General features: G+C 46.5%; 1 protein-coding gene across 3 annotated transcripts in view; it reads left to right on the top strand.

Annotated features, from left to right (window-relative positions):
• Positions 1-15,809, top strand: part of IRF2 (interferon regulatory factor 2) — an 86,146-nt gene extending 70,337 nt beyond the window's left edge. For 2 of the 3 annotated variants that reach the window (XM_012000154.1, XM_012000155.1), the window contains exons 7-9: positions 4,804-4,968; positions 12,788-12,834; positions 14,474-15,805. In XM_012000154.1, the coding sequence (XP_011855544.1) occupies positions 4,804-4,968; positions 12,788-12,834; positions 14,474-14,782 (521 nt within the window). In that variant the 3' untranslated portion in view covers positions 14,783-15,805. Of the gene's footprint in view, positions 1-4,803; positions 4,969-12,787; positions 12,835-14,473 lie in introns of all 3 variants that reach the window. The other variant, XM_012000156.1, reaches the window with a different exon arrangement.
• The last annotated feature ends 3,370 nt before the right edge of the window (positions 15,810-19,179 follow it).

The following is a 19,179-nucleotide window of genomic DNA, read 5'->3' as shown; positions in this document are numbered from 1 at the left end:
TCTAACTGAGAATTTCCCTAGCACACAACAGAGAACTGTTGAAAAGAAATGTCACTATTAGTTATGAGCCTAAAGACTCACTAAGGTGAGATTCAAAAGTTTTTTATCCTGAGAGGGGCTAAGAAAGCCAACAGTAGCTCAGTTCGGACTTCGTTAACTCTCTCTGTTAGGGAGAGCATATTGTAAAGAGTTGAAATTTGGAGTCAGGTAAGGCTAACATTGACTCCCGTTCTGCTGCTGATTGGCTGTCTGACCTTGAATTAGTTATGTGGTTATGTCTCGTCCGGTTGTTTCAGCATGTCTGGAATGGGGATCACTATTGTGCCTTCCTCATGGGCTGTGAGGTCTTGGGAGGTGGTAGGTAGAGGCAAAGATAGGTGCTCAGAAAGTCAGGTTTTGTCATTATTATCAGTCAGGACACTCTTGAGTACCCAGAGGAGTGCCACTTCTGACTCTATTTGCTGTAGCAGGTAAGTTTATTATTCATGTGTCTTTTCAGCTGTCAGGAGTCAGTGTTGCTGTGAGCGGTTCAGGGAAATCAGTTCACATGGCAGGAGACAGAGAGAGAAACACAGATAGAGACTGGTTAGTGATAGTGTTGATGCTCGTCTAGAGAGCATTTCGATACTGGGGTTTCCTGCTTCTCTCATGGGCTTTCACTCGGGAGCTGGAAAGTTTCTAAAGTACCCAGGATGTTTGGATGGAGAGAGGCCATTGTCCCTTACCAGGGCATCAAACAGCACACGCCTGTGGGGGAATTTGGCCTGAGAGATAACATCATTATATTAACTTGGTATCCAGATCCTAGCCCAGAAAACAAAGACTGACTTTTCTGTCCTGGTCACCCGCATTCAGGATACACCTAAAATCTGCGTGGACACGCTTATCTACTTTTTATCCCAGGTCATGTGCATTAAGTGAAATACGGTAAAAGTCACCCCTTTTAAGGCATACAGTCCTATAAATGTTGACAGATGCACTCAGTGATGTAACTACCACCATACTCAAGACAGAACATTGTCATCACCCCAGCACGTTTCCTCCCTGGCCCCCAGCCCTCGCACCCGCAGCCGGCTGTCTTTATCACTTCCCAAAGGCTTCAAGAGTCCGCTTGCCAGAAGTCTTGACGTTTTCTAGAAAACATTAATCGTCACATCTCGTAATTGCAGATTGTCACAGTCTCCTGCAGGACTCGACTCTGGCTCCAGTCAGTGAGCCTTAGCCCATTCATGTGTCCATTCTCTGGCTCCAGTCAGTAAGCCTTAGCCCATTCATGTGTCCATTCTCTGGCTCCAGTCAGTAAGCCTTAGCCCATTCATGTGTCCATTCTCTGGCTCCAGTAGCCTTAGCCCATTCATGTGTCCATTCTCTGGCTCCAGTCAGTGAGCCTCGGCCCCTTCACGTGTCCATTTATTCAGGGGAGAGTCCCTGAGTGCCTCTCTGATGGGAGTTGTGAGTGTGTGTCATGACTGGACACAGAAAGTTCATACTTTCATTGAGGAGAGATGCCATTGACCAGTTCAAAGTTCCATATGGGTATATAGAATTAACCAGCAACACAAGGCCGGAAGTCCAGAAGTGTCGCAAGGTCACGCCCCGTTGTAGTTTCGGCCGAGCGACGGGGACAGTGAGTGAGAGGCACCCAGGGGACAGAGGCTGGTCTGTGCTGGCGGGTCAGGAAGGGGCTCCAGAAGTCAGGTGCATGGTGCATGCTGCCTTTTGCTCAACCCCCACCCCTGTGCCACTGCCTCACTGAAGTCTTTGATTCCTCAAACTAGAAAACACACCCCACTTCTCCAGCTTCCATCGTATGGCCCCTTCTTTTTCTTTTCTTTCTTTTCTATGTTCCCGGCCTTAAACTTACTCTCTAGATGGTTAGTCACTGGCCTAGAGCCATGTTTATGAACTTCTTACAAACCGGATGCTTGACTGCATCGATCTTCCGCTGCTCCTTCTAGCCCTGGGAGGCCAGGAGGTGCAAAGCAGGTGTTCCATAAATCTCTGTTAGTTGAATAACCGACTTGGATGTCATGGGGAAAAGCAGTGAGAGAAAGAATTCCTGGTTGGAACAAAGGGATCTGACTAGGGGGATACTTGAGCGGCTGCCATTGTTTGTAGTCCCAGCTAGCTTGCTGTCTTTCTATTAGGAGCAACATGCAAAGGAGAGATGAGTTTTGAAGTACTGGAAGTTTAAATGGCTTTGCCTTAAGTCACATTTATCTAAGGCCTTCATTTGCTTAGTATGCAAAGCATCACTGTGCCCTCCCTCCTCAAACTCACCCATTTGGGTTCTACCTCCACCCACCAGCTGCTTCTTAGGACTTGGGCTAGGGCAGGACATTATCTTGTTTTCCTGCCATTTTATTTTACTTGGAGGGAAGAGGCAGAAGAAACTTGAGAGAGGTCAGTGTAGGTCAGCGTCAGTCTGTGTCTAGTGACCTGCATAATTGATGTCCTCACCCTCAAATAGGATAGTCCAAAGGATGAAATAAACAGGCTTGGGATCTGCCTGCCATATAGAGCCTGCCTGCCTTTTCTTTAATTTTATCCCCCCCAGGAAAACCGAAACAGGATCCGGTTTCCTTCCGTTCTGTATGCTGTGGCTTTTGGACTCTTATCACAGCCCCAAATCCCCTTTCTGAGCCTCTTCTGTGCCTTTCCTTTCTTTATTAAAGAACCTGTGAATTGCCACTGCCCTCTAAAACCTTCCCTGCATAGCAATCAGATAATGTGCTTATCACTCCACAGAAAGCAATTAAAACAGGAACCTGTTTATAAACAAGAATACTTCAGAAAATAAAATACTTGGAGTGATTAAAACAGGAGCCTCTCCATGACGCCTGGCGTCTCAAGGAGACTGGAATGCATTCTAACCTGAATACTTCACCGATTGGTGAGAAAATGTCAGCAACATAGAGCACCGCATATACTCCAAGCTGTGTGAGTTTGGACAAGTCACTCTCCCTCTCTGTGCCTGAGTTTCTTCATCTATAACAGGATAACGCTGCTTTCTCTGTCATCCTTGTGGGATAAAATATTAAAATAACATATACGAGGACCTTGGGAATTATTTCTTCACCTTTATTTATTGAAGCTAATTTTCAGGGACATTTCATCCAACTGACAGTGGTATGAGGTCAGTTTCGTTTAAAATTAGGGCAGGACCTTAGGGATCTTCAAATTGAAATGGCAATGAAATATCATTACTTACCTACGAGAATGGCCAAAATAAATAAACAGTGGCAACACGAAACGCTGCCGGGGCTATGGAGAAATCTCATCACTCAGACATTGCTGGTGGGAATGTAAAATGGCACGGTCACTCCGGGAAGCAGTTTGGCAATTTCTTGTAAAATTAAACATGAAATTACCATATGACTCAGCAATTGCATTCTTGGGCATTTATCCCAGAGAAGTGGAAACTTGATGTTCATACAAAACCTGAACACAAACATTCATAGCAGCTTTATTTGTAATAGTCAAAGGCTTGTATCAACTCAGACATCCTTCGGGGGAGAATAAACACACTGGTACGTCTATACCGTGGAATACTACTCGACAATAGAAAAGGAACCAATGACTGACACGCACAACTTGGGTGACTCTGCAGTGAATTCTGCTGAGTAAAAGCCAGCCCCAAAAGGTTACTATATGAGTCCATTAATGTAACATCCTTGAAATGAACAAATTAATGAAACGGGGAACAGATTAATAGTTGCCCAGGGGTCCTGGACAAAGAGATGGATGGGGAGGTACTGAAGGAAGGTGGCTATGGTTACAAAGAGTCACATGAGAGAGACTGGTGGTGATGGAACTGTTTGGTGTTTTGACAGTGGTGGTAGGTACATGAAACTTCATGTGTGATAAAACCACTTAGTCCTGGCGCAGGTACACACTCACGCAAAAGAGTGCAAGTAAAACTGAGGAAATCAGAACAAGATGGGTGGATTGTTATTAATGTCAATACTCTGGTTGCGATATTGTATTCTAGCTTTGCAGGATATAACCATTGGAAGAAAATGAGTAACAGGCACACAGGATCTCTCTGTATTATTTCTTACAACTGTATGTGAGTTTACAATGATCTCGAAATAAACAATATAATTTTAAAAATTGAGGCAGATTTCAGAGCTAGGGTTGTCAGATTCCGTCTTATCAGTGTTTCGGGGAGCTGATGCTACTAATGTTTGCCAGAATTGGAGATCTGACTCTATTCCACTGTGCTGATATTTCAGCCAGTTGGACATGTTGCCTGCAGAGCAGGAAGGGAGCTGGGAGCGTAAGCAGAGCACCCCACAGCTAGATGTGACACAATTGGGTGATTTTCATGGTCCTTCCTCTTTGGTAAGGTTTGATAATGTCTCCCTGGATCATAGAATCCCGAAAATAAGCACAGGGCCTTCTTTTGGAGCAAGTGGAGGGAGCAGAAATTGGTCAGGTTCAAAATACTGTCATGTCTGGCCCTGGGGCTGGGGCTGGATGCTGCCTCTGGTCCTGTGGCCTTGGCTGTGACGGGGTTGAGTGTGGAGTTCTGCTGAGCTGGATAGGACATGGCTACGGTGCATGCCATTGGCAGGCATGCTGGAGACAGACCTGGGGAGCCAAGTGCTGGCCGGCTGCTCCCTGGGAGACACCAACTCAGAGCTACAGAGCTCAGGCTTGTTCTTCAGCCCCATGGCGGGGGGCAGATGGTGATGGGAGCCTGGCAACCTGGCTCTTTTGGGGCAGACTTTCTTTCTTGAGAAAGTGTGCTAGAATTGTGAGGTCAGGAGACTTTGCATGATGGCTGTCTTTTCTTTGAAGTTGTAGGACAGTCCCATCTGGACAGCAACATTGAGGATCAAGAGATTGTCACCAATCCGCCGGACATTTGCCAAGTCGTAGAGGTGACCACGGAGAGCGATGAGCAGCCGGTCAGCATGAGCGAGCTCTACCCTCTGCAGATCTCCCCCGTGTCTTCCTATGCAGGTGAGCGGCGGCGGGAGGCTCTGGGAGGCCTGGGAACCGGCTGCGCAGTGCTTTGGTCTAGGGTCACCCATCTCACCACCCCCCGGAGCATCTCTCCTCTGTCCTAGGAGTTCTTCTTCCTGGAGTTTTTCATACTTTAATTATCTTGATCAATATCTTCTTGGATACTTTTGTTCTCAGGCAGAGGACAGGATCACAACATTTCTTTTACTCCGTTGGCCATAACATTTTTTTTTTTTCTTTTTGAGACAGAGTCTCGCTGTGTCGCCTAGGCTGGAGTGCAGTGGGATGATCTCGGCTCACTGTAACCTCTGCCTCCCAGGTTCAAGCGATTCTCTTGCCTCAGCCTCCTGAGTAGCTGGGATTACAGGCACACACCACCACTCCAGCTAAGTTTTGTATTTTTAGTAGAGTTGGGGTTTCACCATGTTGGCCAGGCTGGTCTCGAGCTCCTGACCTTAGGTGATCTGCCCGCCTCAGCCTCCCAGAGTGCTGGGATTACAGGCTTGAGCCACCGTGCCTGGCCTCCCATAACATTTTCATGTATGGTTAACAGATAAGATTTCTTTAGGGCAGTGGTTCATCAGAGTCTAATTTGTTAGTCCAAGTTACTAGAAATTTGGCAGTGCTTTAATGGATTCTCAGTTTGAGCAGACTGGATAGGACCTTAGAGGTGATCTCTTCCTGTTCCTTCATTTCTGAAAGGGAAGGGACTTACTCGGGGTCCTACAGTCAGCACGTGTCTGGGCCAGGACTTGACCTCAACCTTCAGACCCCAAGCTCATTGCTAGATCCATTCCATTCCAGCAAGCGTACTTGTCCTTTCCACATATTTTCTCTTTCTTTTTATATCTAGTACAGGTTCTAATTAGGCCAGATGACTGAGCCCATTGCCAATTCCCCAGGGAACTAGCGACATAATGACAGGAGTTGGCCCGGGCAGAGTCACAGGAGAAGGAACAGATCCAGTTGGTTCTTGATTCTTACAGAGTAAAAGGACGGCTCCTCTTGTTCACCGGCATTACTTCATCTTCTCCTCTCTTCCTGATGATCTCCATTTAACTTTGTGGAAATCAACCGTAATTAGGAAATATAAATCCTGAGTCAGTGTTACTGCTTGCAGATATTAAAAATAAAAAGCAGAGGCCCCATCCTAGGAAACTGCAGTTCAGTTCTAGTAAATTGTTCAGGGATTCTTCCCTGTGCTCTTTACACGCTGCCAAATGGGGTGTCCTCCAGTAAGTGCCACCCCCAACACTGGCTCAGACCCGCGCTGGAATTAAGGACCATTGTTTGTGAATTATCAGCCACTAAATCTAATCTCATTTTCCCTGAATGCCAACTTTCTTGTTTTTTCTTTTTTTTTCACTTTTAAAAATTGTGGTAAAATACATTAACATAAAATTTCCATTTTAGCCATTTTTAAGTGCAAAGTTTAGTAGCGTTAAGTGCATTAATGTTGTGCAGCTGTCACCGGCAGCCACCACCAGAACGTTTCTCATCTTGCAAAACTGAAACTCTGTCCACATTAAACACTAAGTCCTCTTTTCCCTCCTCCACCCTAGCCCCTGGCAACCTCCTACCTATTTTCTATCTCAATGAATTTGGCCATTCTAGGTACCTCATATGAGTGGAATCATGGTGTTTATTGTTTGGTGACTGGCTTACTTCACTTAGCATAGGTTCTAGTGTACATTTATGCTAGGAACGAACGTAAGTGGGATGTGAGAATAAACCTTGGCTACAGGAAGACTATAATCTGTCAAACAGGATAAGCTTGTCATCAGTGATTTATTCAGCAAATGCATTTTGAACTCTTGTACGTGCCAGTCCCTATTTGGTCCTTGCCAGTATTCAGTCACAAGAACCACCATTTGTTGCAAGTTTATCGTGCCCTGGGAACCATGCTCAGTGCTTCGGTACAGGGGACTATTTGTTGTTGTTATTGTTGTTGTTAATAGAAATAGGGTTCTGCCATGTTGCCCAGGCTGGTCTAGAACTCCTGGGCTCGAGTGATCTGCTCACCTCAGCCTCCCAAAGTGCTGGGATTACAGGCCTGAGCTGCCAAGCCTGGTATGATACAGTTGACTTGTTTAATTATAATTAGAGTAACCCTGTCAGCTGGGCATCATCATCATCCCCTTTTTAAAAGTGATGAATCTGGCTGGGTGTGGTGGCTCACGTCTGTAATCCCCGCACTGGAAGGCTGAAGTGGGAGGATCACTTGAGCCCAGAAATCAGAGACCAGCCTGGGCAACATAATGAGACCCCACTTCTACAAAAAATAAAAAAAGTTAGCTGGGTGTGGTGGCATGTGCCTGTAGTCCCAGCCACTTGGGAGGCTGAGGCAGGAGCATCACTTGAGCCCAGGAGTTCAAGGCTTCAGTGAGCCCTGATTGCACCATTGCACCCCAGCCTGGGAGACAGAGTGAGATCCTGTCTTTAAAAACCATATGTATATATGTGGATCTACGGCTGTCGTAGGTAAAGCTGTGTGTCTGAGGGAGGAACGATTGGGAGCACAGCTAGAACCCATGAGCCGTTGATGCCAAAGGCTGGTCCTTAACCCCCCCGGCTTTTTTGCTGCCCTGGACAGCTGTACGGGCTTTGCCATTCAGAACACAGCCACATCCCGTGATCTCATTTGATTTTCACAAGGACCCACCGAAGGAGGCAAAGCCGAATGTTTATGCCTTAATTTTACAGTAGAGCTAACTGAAGCGTGAAACACTCAGCCACTTCACTTATATTTACATAGTTATGGCTAAAAACCCATGACTTTCTTCTGTATCCTGCCGCTGCAGGCATCGTTACACTCCATGTGGTTTTCTTTTTCTCTTCTTTTTTTAGGGGGTTGGAGCTTTAGAATAGACTTCTATGTTTATCTGTTGAGTAAGACTTCTCTGAGGTCTTCTTGGGGATTCTGGAAAGGCCTCTTCTTGCCGTTCTGCCAGCAGTGGCATTTGCTCAAGCAAAAGAATCCGGAGAACAGCAGATCCATGCAGAGAGAAAGGAAAATTTCGTTACTGTCTTCAGGACATTTGCATAGATTTGAAAGAAAGGATTTCAGTGCCAGGATGGCCGTCAACAGGAGGTTTGGCTGGAGCCTGGCTTTTCAGCCTGGCCTTGGGTTCTTTCTGTTGTTTTCATTGTCTGGATTCTCCAGAACCTTGTGGAGGGAGGGTTACTGGATGGAGCCACAGTGTTCCGTCGCTGCTGCTTTTCTAGAGCTCACACTGATATAAAACATTTCCCTGTTACTGACTGTGGCTAATTTTAGTTCCTCCGTCAGAAATTGTATAACGTGCTGCCAGGAAAGGCAGCTTTCTGCGTGTATTCACCTTTCTTGCTTTGTGTTCTCCAGTAGAGCCGGCCATTTGCCTGTTTTTCATGATGGAGTTCCTTTGTTTGGGCTGTTCATCTGCATGTCAACCTCCTCTGACCATCTTTATTCATCTGTTTGGGAAACTGGTATTTGGAGGCTGCCGTTTGCTCGTTTTCCCCTCTACTAATCATTGAACTATAATCCCAGTAGTATATTAGAAAACCACATTCAGTTTTGCAAGTCTGTCTTCTCCTGTATGGTCTAAATATTATGGTGAGAAAGAGAAGAGACAGTACTTGCATTGGATGTTTTAAGACAACATACACTTCTAGTGTGATTCGTAAACCTTTCGTACTAGGGAGGGACATTTCGAAGTGCCACTTTGGGAAGCTACGGCGGAGAGACATGTCATGTTTAAAGATCTATCACAAAGGGACCGCTTGCCTGATCTGTGGCATCAGAATTTTATTAGGTGGTTGATGGTTTAATAAAAGAAAACCACAGTAGAATAATGGGGGAGGATGGGTAAGAGGGGCTGGAGAGTAGACTCGAGAAGAAAGCATCATCTGAAGGACTCACTGGCTATAATGAGAGAGTGGAGATCTTCTACTGACCGGCAGCCATCAGTAAAGGCTTTGAATCCTTCGGGAAACCACACCAGGCTTGCATTTTGTTGGGCGGAGCAAAGACACAATAGGTTTGAGATGAAGAGGACTCCGATTTGAACATAATTTACTCCTGGTGAAAGTAATTGAGAATATGATCAATAGAAAGACATTCAAATCAAACTTGTTGAACAAGAGCCTTCCAGAAAGTGTAGCAGAATGTCAGAGTGCAAAAAGGCTTTCAGGTAAAAATGTATCATCTCCCTTCCAGCAGTATTCCTGAGATGGTTTGACAATATGTGTGTTCTCAGGGAGGCATTAAAAACTGGTCTGGAATAGAGAGTTAACCTACAACCAGCGTCACCCTAGAACTGGAAGAGCTTTGGAGATCATCTAATCCAAATACTCCCCTTCCCTCCCAGCCCAGATGCTTTCAGGAAAACTGAGACCAGAAAGGTTAAGTGAATTACTCATGTGCCTGTTGGTGCCGTGTAAACACCTTCAGCTTATTCAGCTTGTTTGGAGTTGCTAGAGAGGCAACTCCAGACTTCTTTATTCCATTATATTTGAAGTAAGTAATAAACAAAAAGCAAAAGGAAAGTCAAACTAATCAAAAGGGAAAATGAAATAACAACTTATGTTGATAGTTCCATAGTAGTGCTGATCTGGAGGCACAGCTGCAGTCAGCTGCCTTGTGTAAGAAGTCAGCGTGGAAGTGGGAGTGGTGGAGTCAAACCAAGGAAACAGAGGACATGGGGCGCGGTGCATCCACCAAAGCACTTTGAGTCACCGATTCTGGGGTCCCAGAGAGAACTGCTGCCCTCAGGGGGAGGTTCAGGGTTCTCTGCTCCTAAGGTACTCAAGGCCCCTTTTTAAAACTGTCGGTGTCCTAATATGGCGCATCTTCCTGACGACTTCAGATGCTGTGGACCTTAATCTAGACATGACGCTCTTTAACTCGCATTTGTGTCAGCTGAAAACAGAAGTTCAGAGCGTGTGTATCTTTTCTTATCTGCAGCTATTTCCCTGAAGCTGAAAACTGGGTACTTAAAGGAAGTTAGCATCCCAGTCACATTCATGGGCTGTGCAAGGTCTCGCCCAGGAGCCTTACCCCAGGATCTGACTTCCAGCCCTTCCTGCACCTGCGACTTGGGCTGTGCTGGAATGCCAGCCCCCAAAGCATGCTTGGTGGCATTTCTTTGTTTGTACTTGGAGGGGAAAGGAAAAGAAGACCATGATATTTATGGAAAGTCATTAGGAGTGAAGAGCCTCTGAACCCATATGAAAGGAAGAGAAACCTTGGCTTTGGAGCACAAAGAAAGCTCAGCATAAAATGGAAAGCGGATCTTGAAGTTTCATCAGAGGCCAGAAGAGCAGGGAAGCAGGGCTGCTGTGTGCAGTGTGCAGGCCCTGGAGTCAGAAATCCGGTTTTGTTTTCTCTCCTCTGTGCTGTCTCAGTTGGCAACTCTGGCAAGTTTCTCAACATCTCTGTTCCTCATTTTTCTTCTTGGGAGTGGCTGTTCCGATTCCTGCCTCCTCGGGATACTGAGCCAACACGAGAGTTCTGTGAGGAGGGGAATTCTGTTTTCTGTTGTTTTTCATGTGTTTCTGCGTGGAAACGGTTCTTGTGCTTAGCACTGTCAGCTCATCTTCATAGCTGGGATCTTCGTCAGCTGAGGCTGAGGGCTTCTCTGGGCCTCTGTGGCTCCCAGCACGGGATGTTTTGGGGAAACATGCCCAGTCCGAGGAGTGGAGAGATCTGCCTTCTGCATGCTCATGGCCAGCCCCCTGCGATCACTCAGGCTTGTGTGAAGTCACTGGAGAACAGTGGCTGACAAACAGGCCCAGAGACTCCAGGCTGGGACCAGTGGAGTCCGCATTCTTACTTTCCTCGTTTAAGGAATGCACCTGTGGCACAGTTTGTCCATTTGTTCTTTTGCCTTTAATTGATAGACAGCCTGGTCTGGGGCTAATGCTCTCGGTGGAAGAAAGGGCTCTGTCTGGGCTAGAGCCATCTCATCCCAGCTCTGCCACCAGGAAGATGTGAGACAGAAGCCAGCCCCTCAGCAGGGACCGGGTGGAAAGCTGGAAGGCACTGGAGCATAAGAGCTCTTCTGCATAACGGGGGATAAGAGCAGCTGCTTCCTGACGTAGGACCCCTGTAAGACCTGCATGCAAAGCCTGTGGCATGGCATTGACCCATAGCGCTCCCCTCTTTTAGAATGTTCGCTTCCTTTAGAACATGAGCTTCACTTTTGGATTTTCTCGTGTTTTGAAATATACGTCACCTAAAATTTACCATACTTTTGGGTATGGGGTTATTAAATTCAGAGTTGGAACTAAATGGGAGGAAAGGCAGTTAAAGGTTACCATCAGGAAGAGAAGCTATTGCAGTTACTCTTTAGGCCTTGTCTGTACAGTGAATGGCTCAGGTTAAGTGATCTCTAAATGCCTAAATATTGCACAAGCTCTGCCCTCTGTGATTTTATTTCTCAGTGGTTATGGACACTGGAAAAATCGCACACCATTGATATTTTATTTTACAAAATCAAAATGTTTTTATGTTTAAAAATATTTTTATAAGCATAGGTTGTATATAATCACTAGACTTCAATTTCATTAATCCAGCCTGTTGTGCAAACCCAGGGTTAAGCAGTGCTGATGTACGGAGTGTGTGCTGTGTGCCAGGCCCTTGCTAGGCCTTTTCCATGTACCCTCTCACTCACTCTCCATGTAATCCTCTTAGCAGGTGGCAGTGCCCTCATTTTACAGAGGAGAAAACTGCAGCTCAGTGAGGTTGAGAAACTTGCCCAGTGTCTCACAGCTGGCAGGCCAAATGGGGATGGTAACTGATTGGCTGCCATAACCATGAAACCACAAACTTAGTGGCTTGAAGCAACACACATTTGGATCTTACAGTTTCTGTGAGTCAGGAATCCAGGCGTAGTTTAGCTGTGTCCTCTGCTGCAGAGTCTTGCAAACCTGCCATGGAGGTGTTGGCTAGGGCTGCTGTCTCATCTGAGGCTCATCTGGGGAAGGGTCCACTTCCAAGCTCACGTGGTTTTGGCAAAATTTCGTTTCTTGCAGGTTGTTGGACCAAGGACCTCAGTCTCTTGCTGGCTGTTGGCTGGAAGCAGTCCTTACTTCTTTGCCGTGGGAGCCTTCCCAACATGGTTGCTTGCTTCAGCAAGGCCAGCAAGGCAGAGTGTTTCCTCTCCCAACAGGTTTCTGTGTTATGTAACATGATCATGGACACAGGATCACATCCATTCCATCCCCTTTGCTGTATCTTATTTATTAGAAGCAGACACACATTCCATCCACACTCAAGGGAGGCAATCCCAAAGAAAGTGAACCCGAGGAGGTGAGGATCATGGGGAGCACCTCAGGTCTGTCCACCTACGGTAACCCACATGGCAGATGCAACTCTAGAAATCCAGGATCTAAGTCCTGAAGGGGTGAGAGGTAAAGGAAGGATCTGAGTGTGATGGGGATAATGTAGGAAAACCTTTTCAAAATGGTCAACTCTGCATTGGAACTTAAATGAATTGGTTGGCATGGATTGGAAGACAGGACCCGTGTGGGCATTGTGGACAGAGCTGCAGTGAGGAGGGCCCCAGGGACCAGTGCCCCTTCCTGGGAGGTAGTGCCCAGTGTAGACACAGCCCGGCCCTGGCCAAGGGAGCCTCCTCGCAGCTCTCAAGCCTGGTTCTCTGAAGATTACAGAGTGGAAATTCACTGTAGCTTCTTCCATGTAGAATGTTTGACTTTACAAAGGGAAGAGGTGATGAGTTTAGTTACTCAGTCTCCTTTTTATAAACACTGCCCGAGCCTGGGCATGGCTTGAGGGACAGGAATGATGGCCCTGTGTTTTTCTCTCTGTGAACAGAAAGCGAAACGACTGATAGTGTGCCCAGCGATGAAGAGAGCGCTGAGGTAAGCCGCTGCCCTGACCGCCTACGATTTTGCCGAGGAAAAGCCTCCCCACCAGCTCCGGGCTTTCCTTGCTGCTGGTTACACACCTTTCCTTTAGATCACAAGCTTCACTTTGGGATTTTCTTGTGTGGTGAAATATGCATCACCTAAAATTTACCATACTTTTGGGTTTGGGGTTATAAAATTCGATGTTGGAACTGAGTGGGAGGAAAGGGAGTTAAATGTTACCATCAGGTAGAGAAGCTGTGATGGCAGGAAAAGGGAATGAAGTGGAGGCCAGGAAATGCTGATGCTCTTACCACTTAAACATCCTACTTCACTGGCAAAAATAGAACAGCCTTCCCAGCCAAAAGCAGTGACCAGTACACGTCAGAAAATGCTAAGCAAAAGCCTCTTCCGCGTGTGCGTGGGTTCCCTCCCTCTGTGACCCATGCCCAGAGCTGGTTGTGTGCCCCATCTTGATTCCGAGTGGGTCCCATCCCCTCTCCCTCCCGTAGATGGGGCATGCACAATGGCAGAGAGTGGCTGGAATGGAGATGGATAGCATTCCTGCTGGCCACCTGCTGGGGGTCTGTGCTTGAGTGAATGAGAGAGAGCAAGAGGGAAGGAGAAAGAGAGAGGGAAGCTCATGGTTGTTTGAATTAGTGGTTTCCCATGTACTAAACACTTTCAGAAAAAGTGCAGGCATTCTGAAAAGACAGATGTACACACTCACATACACCCTGGCCTGATTTCTTCAAGGTTGCAGGTCTAGTCCCTTCTCTGAATGAAACCAGCCCTTCATTCAGAGCTCCACACTGTGGAGCTCTAAACCACCCCCATGTGAAAGCAATCAAGGGGCATACATTGCATATCACTAAGTTCCTCACTACCTTTTCTCTGCAAATGCAGGTTGGTTCAGGTTGACTGGGCCAGCACTGAGGGGATTGAGTCACTGTGCCACACTGGCTGTGGTGACCTGAAACCTATCGAGTAATCGGGCCGAGCGGCAGAGCATACGGAAACCAGAAACCAAGCCGCTGCCTTCTTTTCTTGCCTTCATAGAGTAGTCTGGAAAGTATTTCTGGGAGGTAGCAAATGGGAATTGATTTAAAAAAAAAAAAAGAAAAGGGAAGAAAAACCATTACTTGGCATGTGAATAGCTGGGTGCAATAGATTTCACTTGAAGGATATAGAAGTGCTAAGCCTTTGTTCATTCTGCAGTTCTTAAAAAATTCAGCTAAAGCACCAACACATGGAAACAGTGACACATTTTTCATTTTTAAATTTTATTTGTGGGTTGCTGTTTTGAGACAAGGTCTCATTCTGTTGCCCAGGCTGGAGTGCAGTGGCGTAATCATAGCTCACTGAAGCCTTGACTTCCTGGGCTCCAGTGATCCTCCCACCTTAGCCTCCCGAGTAGCTGGGGCTAAAGGTGTGCACCACCATGCCTAACTAATTCTTATGTTTTGTAGAGATGAGGACTCACTACATTGCCCAGGCTGGTCTCAAACTCCTGAGCTTAAGTGATCCTCCAGCCTCAGCCTCCCAAAGTGCTGGGATTACAGGGATGAGCTACCACACCTGGCCAGTGATGCATTTTTTAAAAAGCCATCCAATAGAAGGAAGGAAATACATATCTTAATTACTTTCTTTAAAGGGGCGGCCACACTGGCGGAAGAGGAATATTGAAGGCAAACAGTACCTCAGCAACATGGGGACTCGAGGCTCCTACCTGCTGCCCGGCATGGCGTCCTTCGTCACTTCCAACAAACCGGACCTCCAGGTCACCATCAAAGAGGAGAGCAATCCGGTGCCTTACAACAGCTCCTGGCCCCCTTTTCAAGACCTCCCCCTTTCTTCCTCCATGACCCCAGCATCCAGCAGCAGTCGGCCAGACCGGGAGACCCGGGCCAGTGTCATCAAGAAAACATCGGATATCACCCAGGCCCGCGTCAAGAGCTGTTAAGCCTCTGACTCTCCCCGGCGGTTATTGGGGCTTCTTGGCTTTGTTTTGTTGTTTGTTTGTATTTTATTTTTTTCTCTCTGACACCTATTTTAGACAAATCTAAGGGAAAAAGCCTTGACAATAGAACATTGATTGCTGTGTCCAACTCCAGTACTGGAGCTTCTCTTTAACTCAGGACTCCAGCCCATTGGTAGACGTGTGTTTCTAGAGCCTGCTGGATCTCCCAGGGCTACTCGCTCAAGTTCAAGGACCAACAAGGGCAGTGGAGGTGCTGCATTGCCTGCGGTCACGGCCAGCAAGGTGGAGTGGATGCCTCAGAATGGACGAGATAATGTGAACTAGCTGGAATTTTTTATTCTTGTGAATATGTACATAGGCAGCACTAGCGACATTGCAGTCTGCTTCTGCACCTTATCTTAAAGCACTTACAGATAGGCCTTCTTGTGATCTTGCTCTATTTCACAGCACACTCAGCACCCCCTTCTCTGCCCATTCCCCAGCCTCTCTTCCTATCCCATCCCGACCCATCCCATCCCACTCTTTTCCTACTTTTCCTTCCCTCAAAGCTTCCATTCCACATCCGGAGGAGAAGAAGGAAATGAATTTCTCTACAGATGTCCCATTTTAAGACTGCTTTAAAAAAAATCCTTCTAATCTGCTATGCTTGAATGCCACGCGGTACAAAGGAAAAACTATCATGGAAATATTATGCAAATTCCCAGATTTGAAGACAAAAATACTCTAATTCTAACCAGAGCAAGCTTTTTTATTTTTTATACAGGGGAATATTTTATTCAAGGTAAAATTCTAAATAAAATATAATTGTTTTTTATCTTTTCTACAGCAAATTTATAATTTTAAGATTCCTTTTCTTGTTTATCAGCAGTTGTTATTACATCCTTGTGGCACATTTTTTTTTTTTTAATTTTGTAAAGGTGAGAAAAGCTTTTATGAGCTCATGTAGCAATCAGATTATCCTGTGGATTGATAATAAATGAATATGATATATAGTTAAATTTTTAAGGGGCATCACTCCTGGCTTTGTCTGTGTCTGCTTTAAAAGAGCACAATCACGGAATAGGACTGACAAAGTATTGTTTCTTTTTGGGTACCAAAATGTTTTCCCTTGTTGATCACAAGAAACCCTGGAGGTTCCTACTGTGAGGCCGCAGATGACTTCTCTTGAGTGCTCGCCTGAGCAGGGGCCTGTGCTGAGCGTTTTCCATGAGTTCCCGTCTTCATTCATCACATTCGTGCTGTAGAATAGGCATTCATCTCCGTTTCATGTGGAGGAAATGAAAGACTTAACGTGAAGATGCCTTTACTCGGCTCACAGTGGCACTAAGAGGCAAAGGCACAAGTTGGGCACAAGTTGAGCCCACTTCCCTGTGCTCTGAAGGGGGTCTTTTTTCTTGTAAGCATATCTGTTATCTCAAATGTCTGTCTTCCTTTGTGTTGGGAGCGTTCCCTAGGGAGGGGAGTATTTTAGCTACTCCACTGGTTTCCTTCTCTGCTATGAGCGAGGTTCACCCACCTCTGTGTCTTTCCTGTTTTCATCCTTAGGCTTACACGTACGATGAACGTTTTGTGTTTATGTCACTTAGAGGGGTGCATGGATAAGACATTTTCCACAACAGGAAATATGTGTTGGGCTCCAACACCATGTCCGTCGCTATTCTTCCTAGGACTCAAGGCCTTGCACATAGACCCTGCCCTCAAAACTTGGGGTCTGTCTTGTGGAATAAAAGGGGTGACTTCAAGAACACCAGTCTTTATCATCCACTTGGTGTTTGAAGGTATAGTCTTGGCCTGGAGAAAGCCACAGCACCAGCCTCCCCTGCATCCCCAGTATCTTATTCTGTAAAATCAGAATATGAAACCTTCGCTACCTGCCTACTACCTCTGGGGGGTTGTGGAGGAGATTGCTAAGTTAATATTTGAAGAGGTTCCTTTAATGAAAGGACAAAAGGCTATTTCTGTGCCTCTCTCCATGTGTGGCAGCAGATATAATTAGCGGCCATAAAGTTATCCAGCCCTGAATGGAAATCAACTGGAGCATTTTCCTGGCGGATGCATTGTAGTTGAAATGCCACACACAGGCGGGGCTGCTTCTGGAAGGAGCACCTTCGTTGACTGTCTCAGTTTCTTAGTGAAAGGGGAGTTACCAGGAGGAAAGGGATGCTCCCTGGCTCCTTGGCACCCTGCTTTTCAGTGAAGACCTGCTCTTCCCCCAGAGAATGGAGGAGTTCACTTCTTTGAGACTTATATCTAAAACCTTTTACTGAGTCATCCTGTTTTTAAATAAATTAACAAAACAGTAATGGAAGGTTGCCCTGAGTCACATGACCTGGTTATCAAAGGGTTTAAGGTAGCTCAGGTCTCCTCCCCCTTCCTTCTTCCCAACACAGGCTCAGGGCTTCTTCCTGCACCTCAGGTCCCAAATGCCATTCCTGCTGCCCTCCCCCTGCTTCTGTAGTGTAACCAGACTTCTCAAACCCCATCAAGTGGAATAAAATTCAGGACTTGGAAATGCATCATTTAAGCTCCAGAGATGATACTCCATTGCCAATAAGGCCATGAAAAACAGAATCATGTTTAAAATACTTCTGAGAAAGCCTATATTGTTTCTAAGTGATCCTTGTGAGCAACATAGGAAAACAAGCTAGTCTCAGGATGCCTAGGGTTGACAGGAAGAAAAAGGCGATAGAGCAGCTCATGGACCCAAGCCTCAGACCTTGTCGTCACTTAGAGGAAGTACCAGGGACACATGCTTCTGGTTGGTATTTGTGCGAGCTGATAGGCTTTTATGATGGGCTTGGGTGTGTGTGTGCACGTGTGCACTTAACAGCAAGTTCAAGTTCAGTGTAACTGCCTTTGGAACAATAGTTTCCATTCTCTGCAGTCAGTTCCTGGGTCACTCCCTTGATAACGGGCTCACTGTACAGCTGTGAACTGTGAATTCAGGGACGTGTACTTCTGCCCAGCCTTGAGGTTGCCAGCACCCAGCACATCCACATGCCTTGACCAAAGGGGCTTCTGGAATGCCATTTGCATATCTAAATAAATCCACCCTCAACCGTACCGTTTTGTCCGTGTTTTGATGAACCACTGCCAAAGGTGATATGGAGTCTATTGAAAAGGATTTGTAAAAAAGAAGAGAGATACATGGCTGTGGAACACAGATTCTTGAGACATCAAAACCCTAACACAACACCCTTTCCCCACCCGAATCCAAAGTGTACCATGCTATCATGTAGCCACCACTGAGACAGGGATTTTAGAAGTGAAGAAGATGAGTGATTTGATTTCAGGAGTCTTGAGTTTTCAAACTTGTGCTTTTGGAAGTACTTTGCATATGAATGAAAAGATGGTAAGCCCCAAATGGCCTCCTGCCCCTAATTCCGAGAGATGGAACATGAGACGTTCCTTCTGCTTGAGGCCACTCTGCAGCGCTGCATTCATTAGGCTGTAAAGGCCCCCTGCTATTGTAGTTATGGACAAATAAGCCCAGATCAAAGGTGAAAAAAAAGAACCCCACTGTTCTGCCCGATTTCTCCTGATAAAAGACAAAAGCTAGGGAAAGGTTTACACACAGGTGGCCAAGATGAGTTCCTGGCATTCAGGGGTCAAACAGCTAATGGCTGAGTACCAGTGTGGTTTGGAGGCAGAAACTGGTTTTTACGTGGTACTGTTCAGCCACCTCCCTCACCCTGAAACTCCATCCCACAGCACAGTGACATGCCCAGGACCAGAGTGATCAGAGCTGGTAGGACATGACCCTGACCTCCCTCTGTTCCCAGGCTGCAGTGGACCCCTCCCAAGGGCAGTTGGGTGACACCATCAGCTTCTTGAGGCTGTTTCTCAATCTCATTTGCACCCCAACATGTGAATCAAGGTTGGGTACTACTAGGCAGTCATACCGGGGATCTCCTCCTTCCCTGAGCCCCACCATCCTTGTGTCAAAAGAACAGGACTGGGACACTTGGCTTCACCCCCTTAGGAATGTGTCTAACCACAGGCCTGGAGATGAGAGCCCAGCTGTGCGAAGCCGTCAGGTCTCAGGTCAGGAGATGCAGGAAGCTGGCAGGAGTCAGGGGGAGATGATTTCTTGTGAGGCTGCCTGGCCTCTGGGTCCCCACTAGCCCCATGGGACACTGGTACCTTCCCCATTCCCTGTCTGGGCTTGGGCATCACTGGTCCTGCTGTGCAGACAAATGAGGGTTTTGTAGAGGATTTTCTTCTGTGGCCACACGAACAGCAGGTGCAGAGGCACTGTGTCTCTGCTTCCGAAAATAGTGCCTGGAAGGAAGGAAGTGGTCAGGCCTAATAGCTGGTTTTAGCAAAAATGTTAAGTCTGTCCAAGAACCTGGGTTGTGCTGTGGAAGGATCAAGATGTA

The sequence above is a fragment of the Mandrillus leucophaeus genome, unplaced genomic scaffold (assembly GCF_000951045.1).
Source record: "Mandrillus leucophaeus isolate KB7577 unplaced genomic scaffold, Mleu.le_1.0 Scaffold62, whole genome shotgun sequence".
NCBI classification, from domain to species: domain Eukaryota; kingdom Metazoa; phylum Chordata; class Mammalia; order Primates; family Cercopithecidae; genus Mandrillus; species Mandrillus leucophaeus.
The sequence above is the reverse complement of the archived record's forward strand: the minus strand, read 5'-3'. Positions and strand labels throughout refer to the sequence as shown.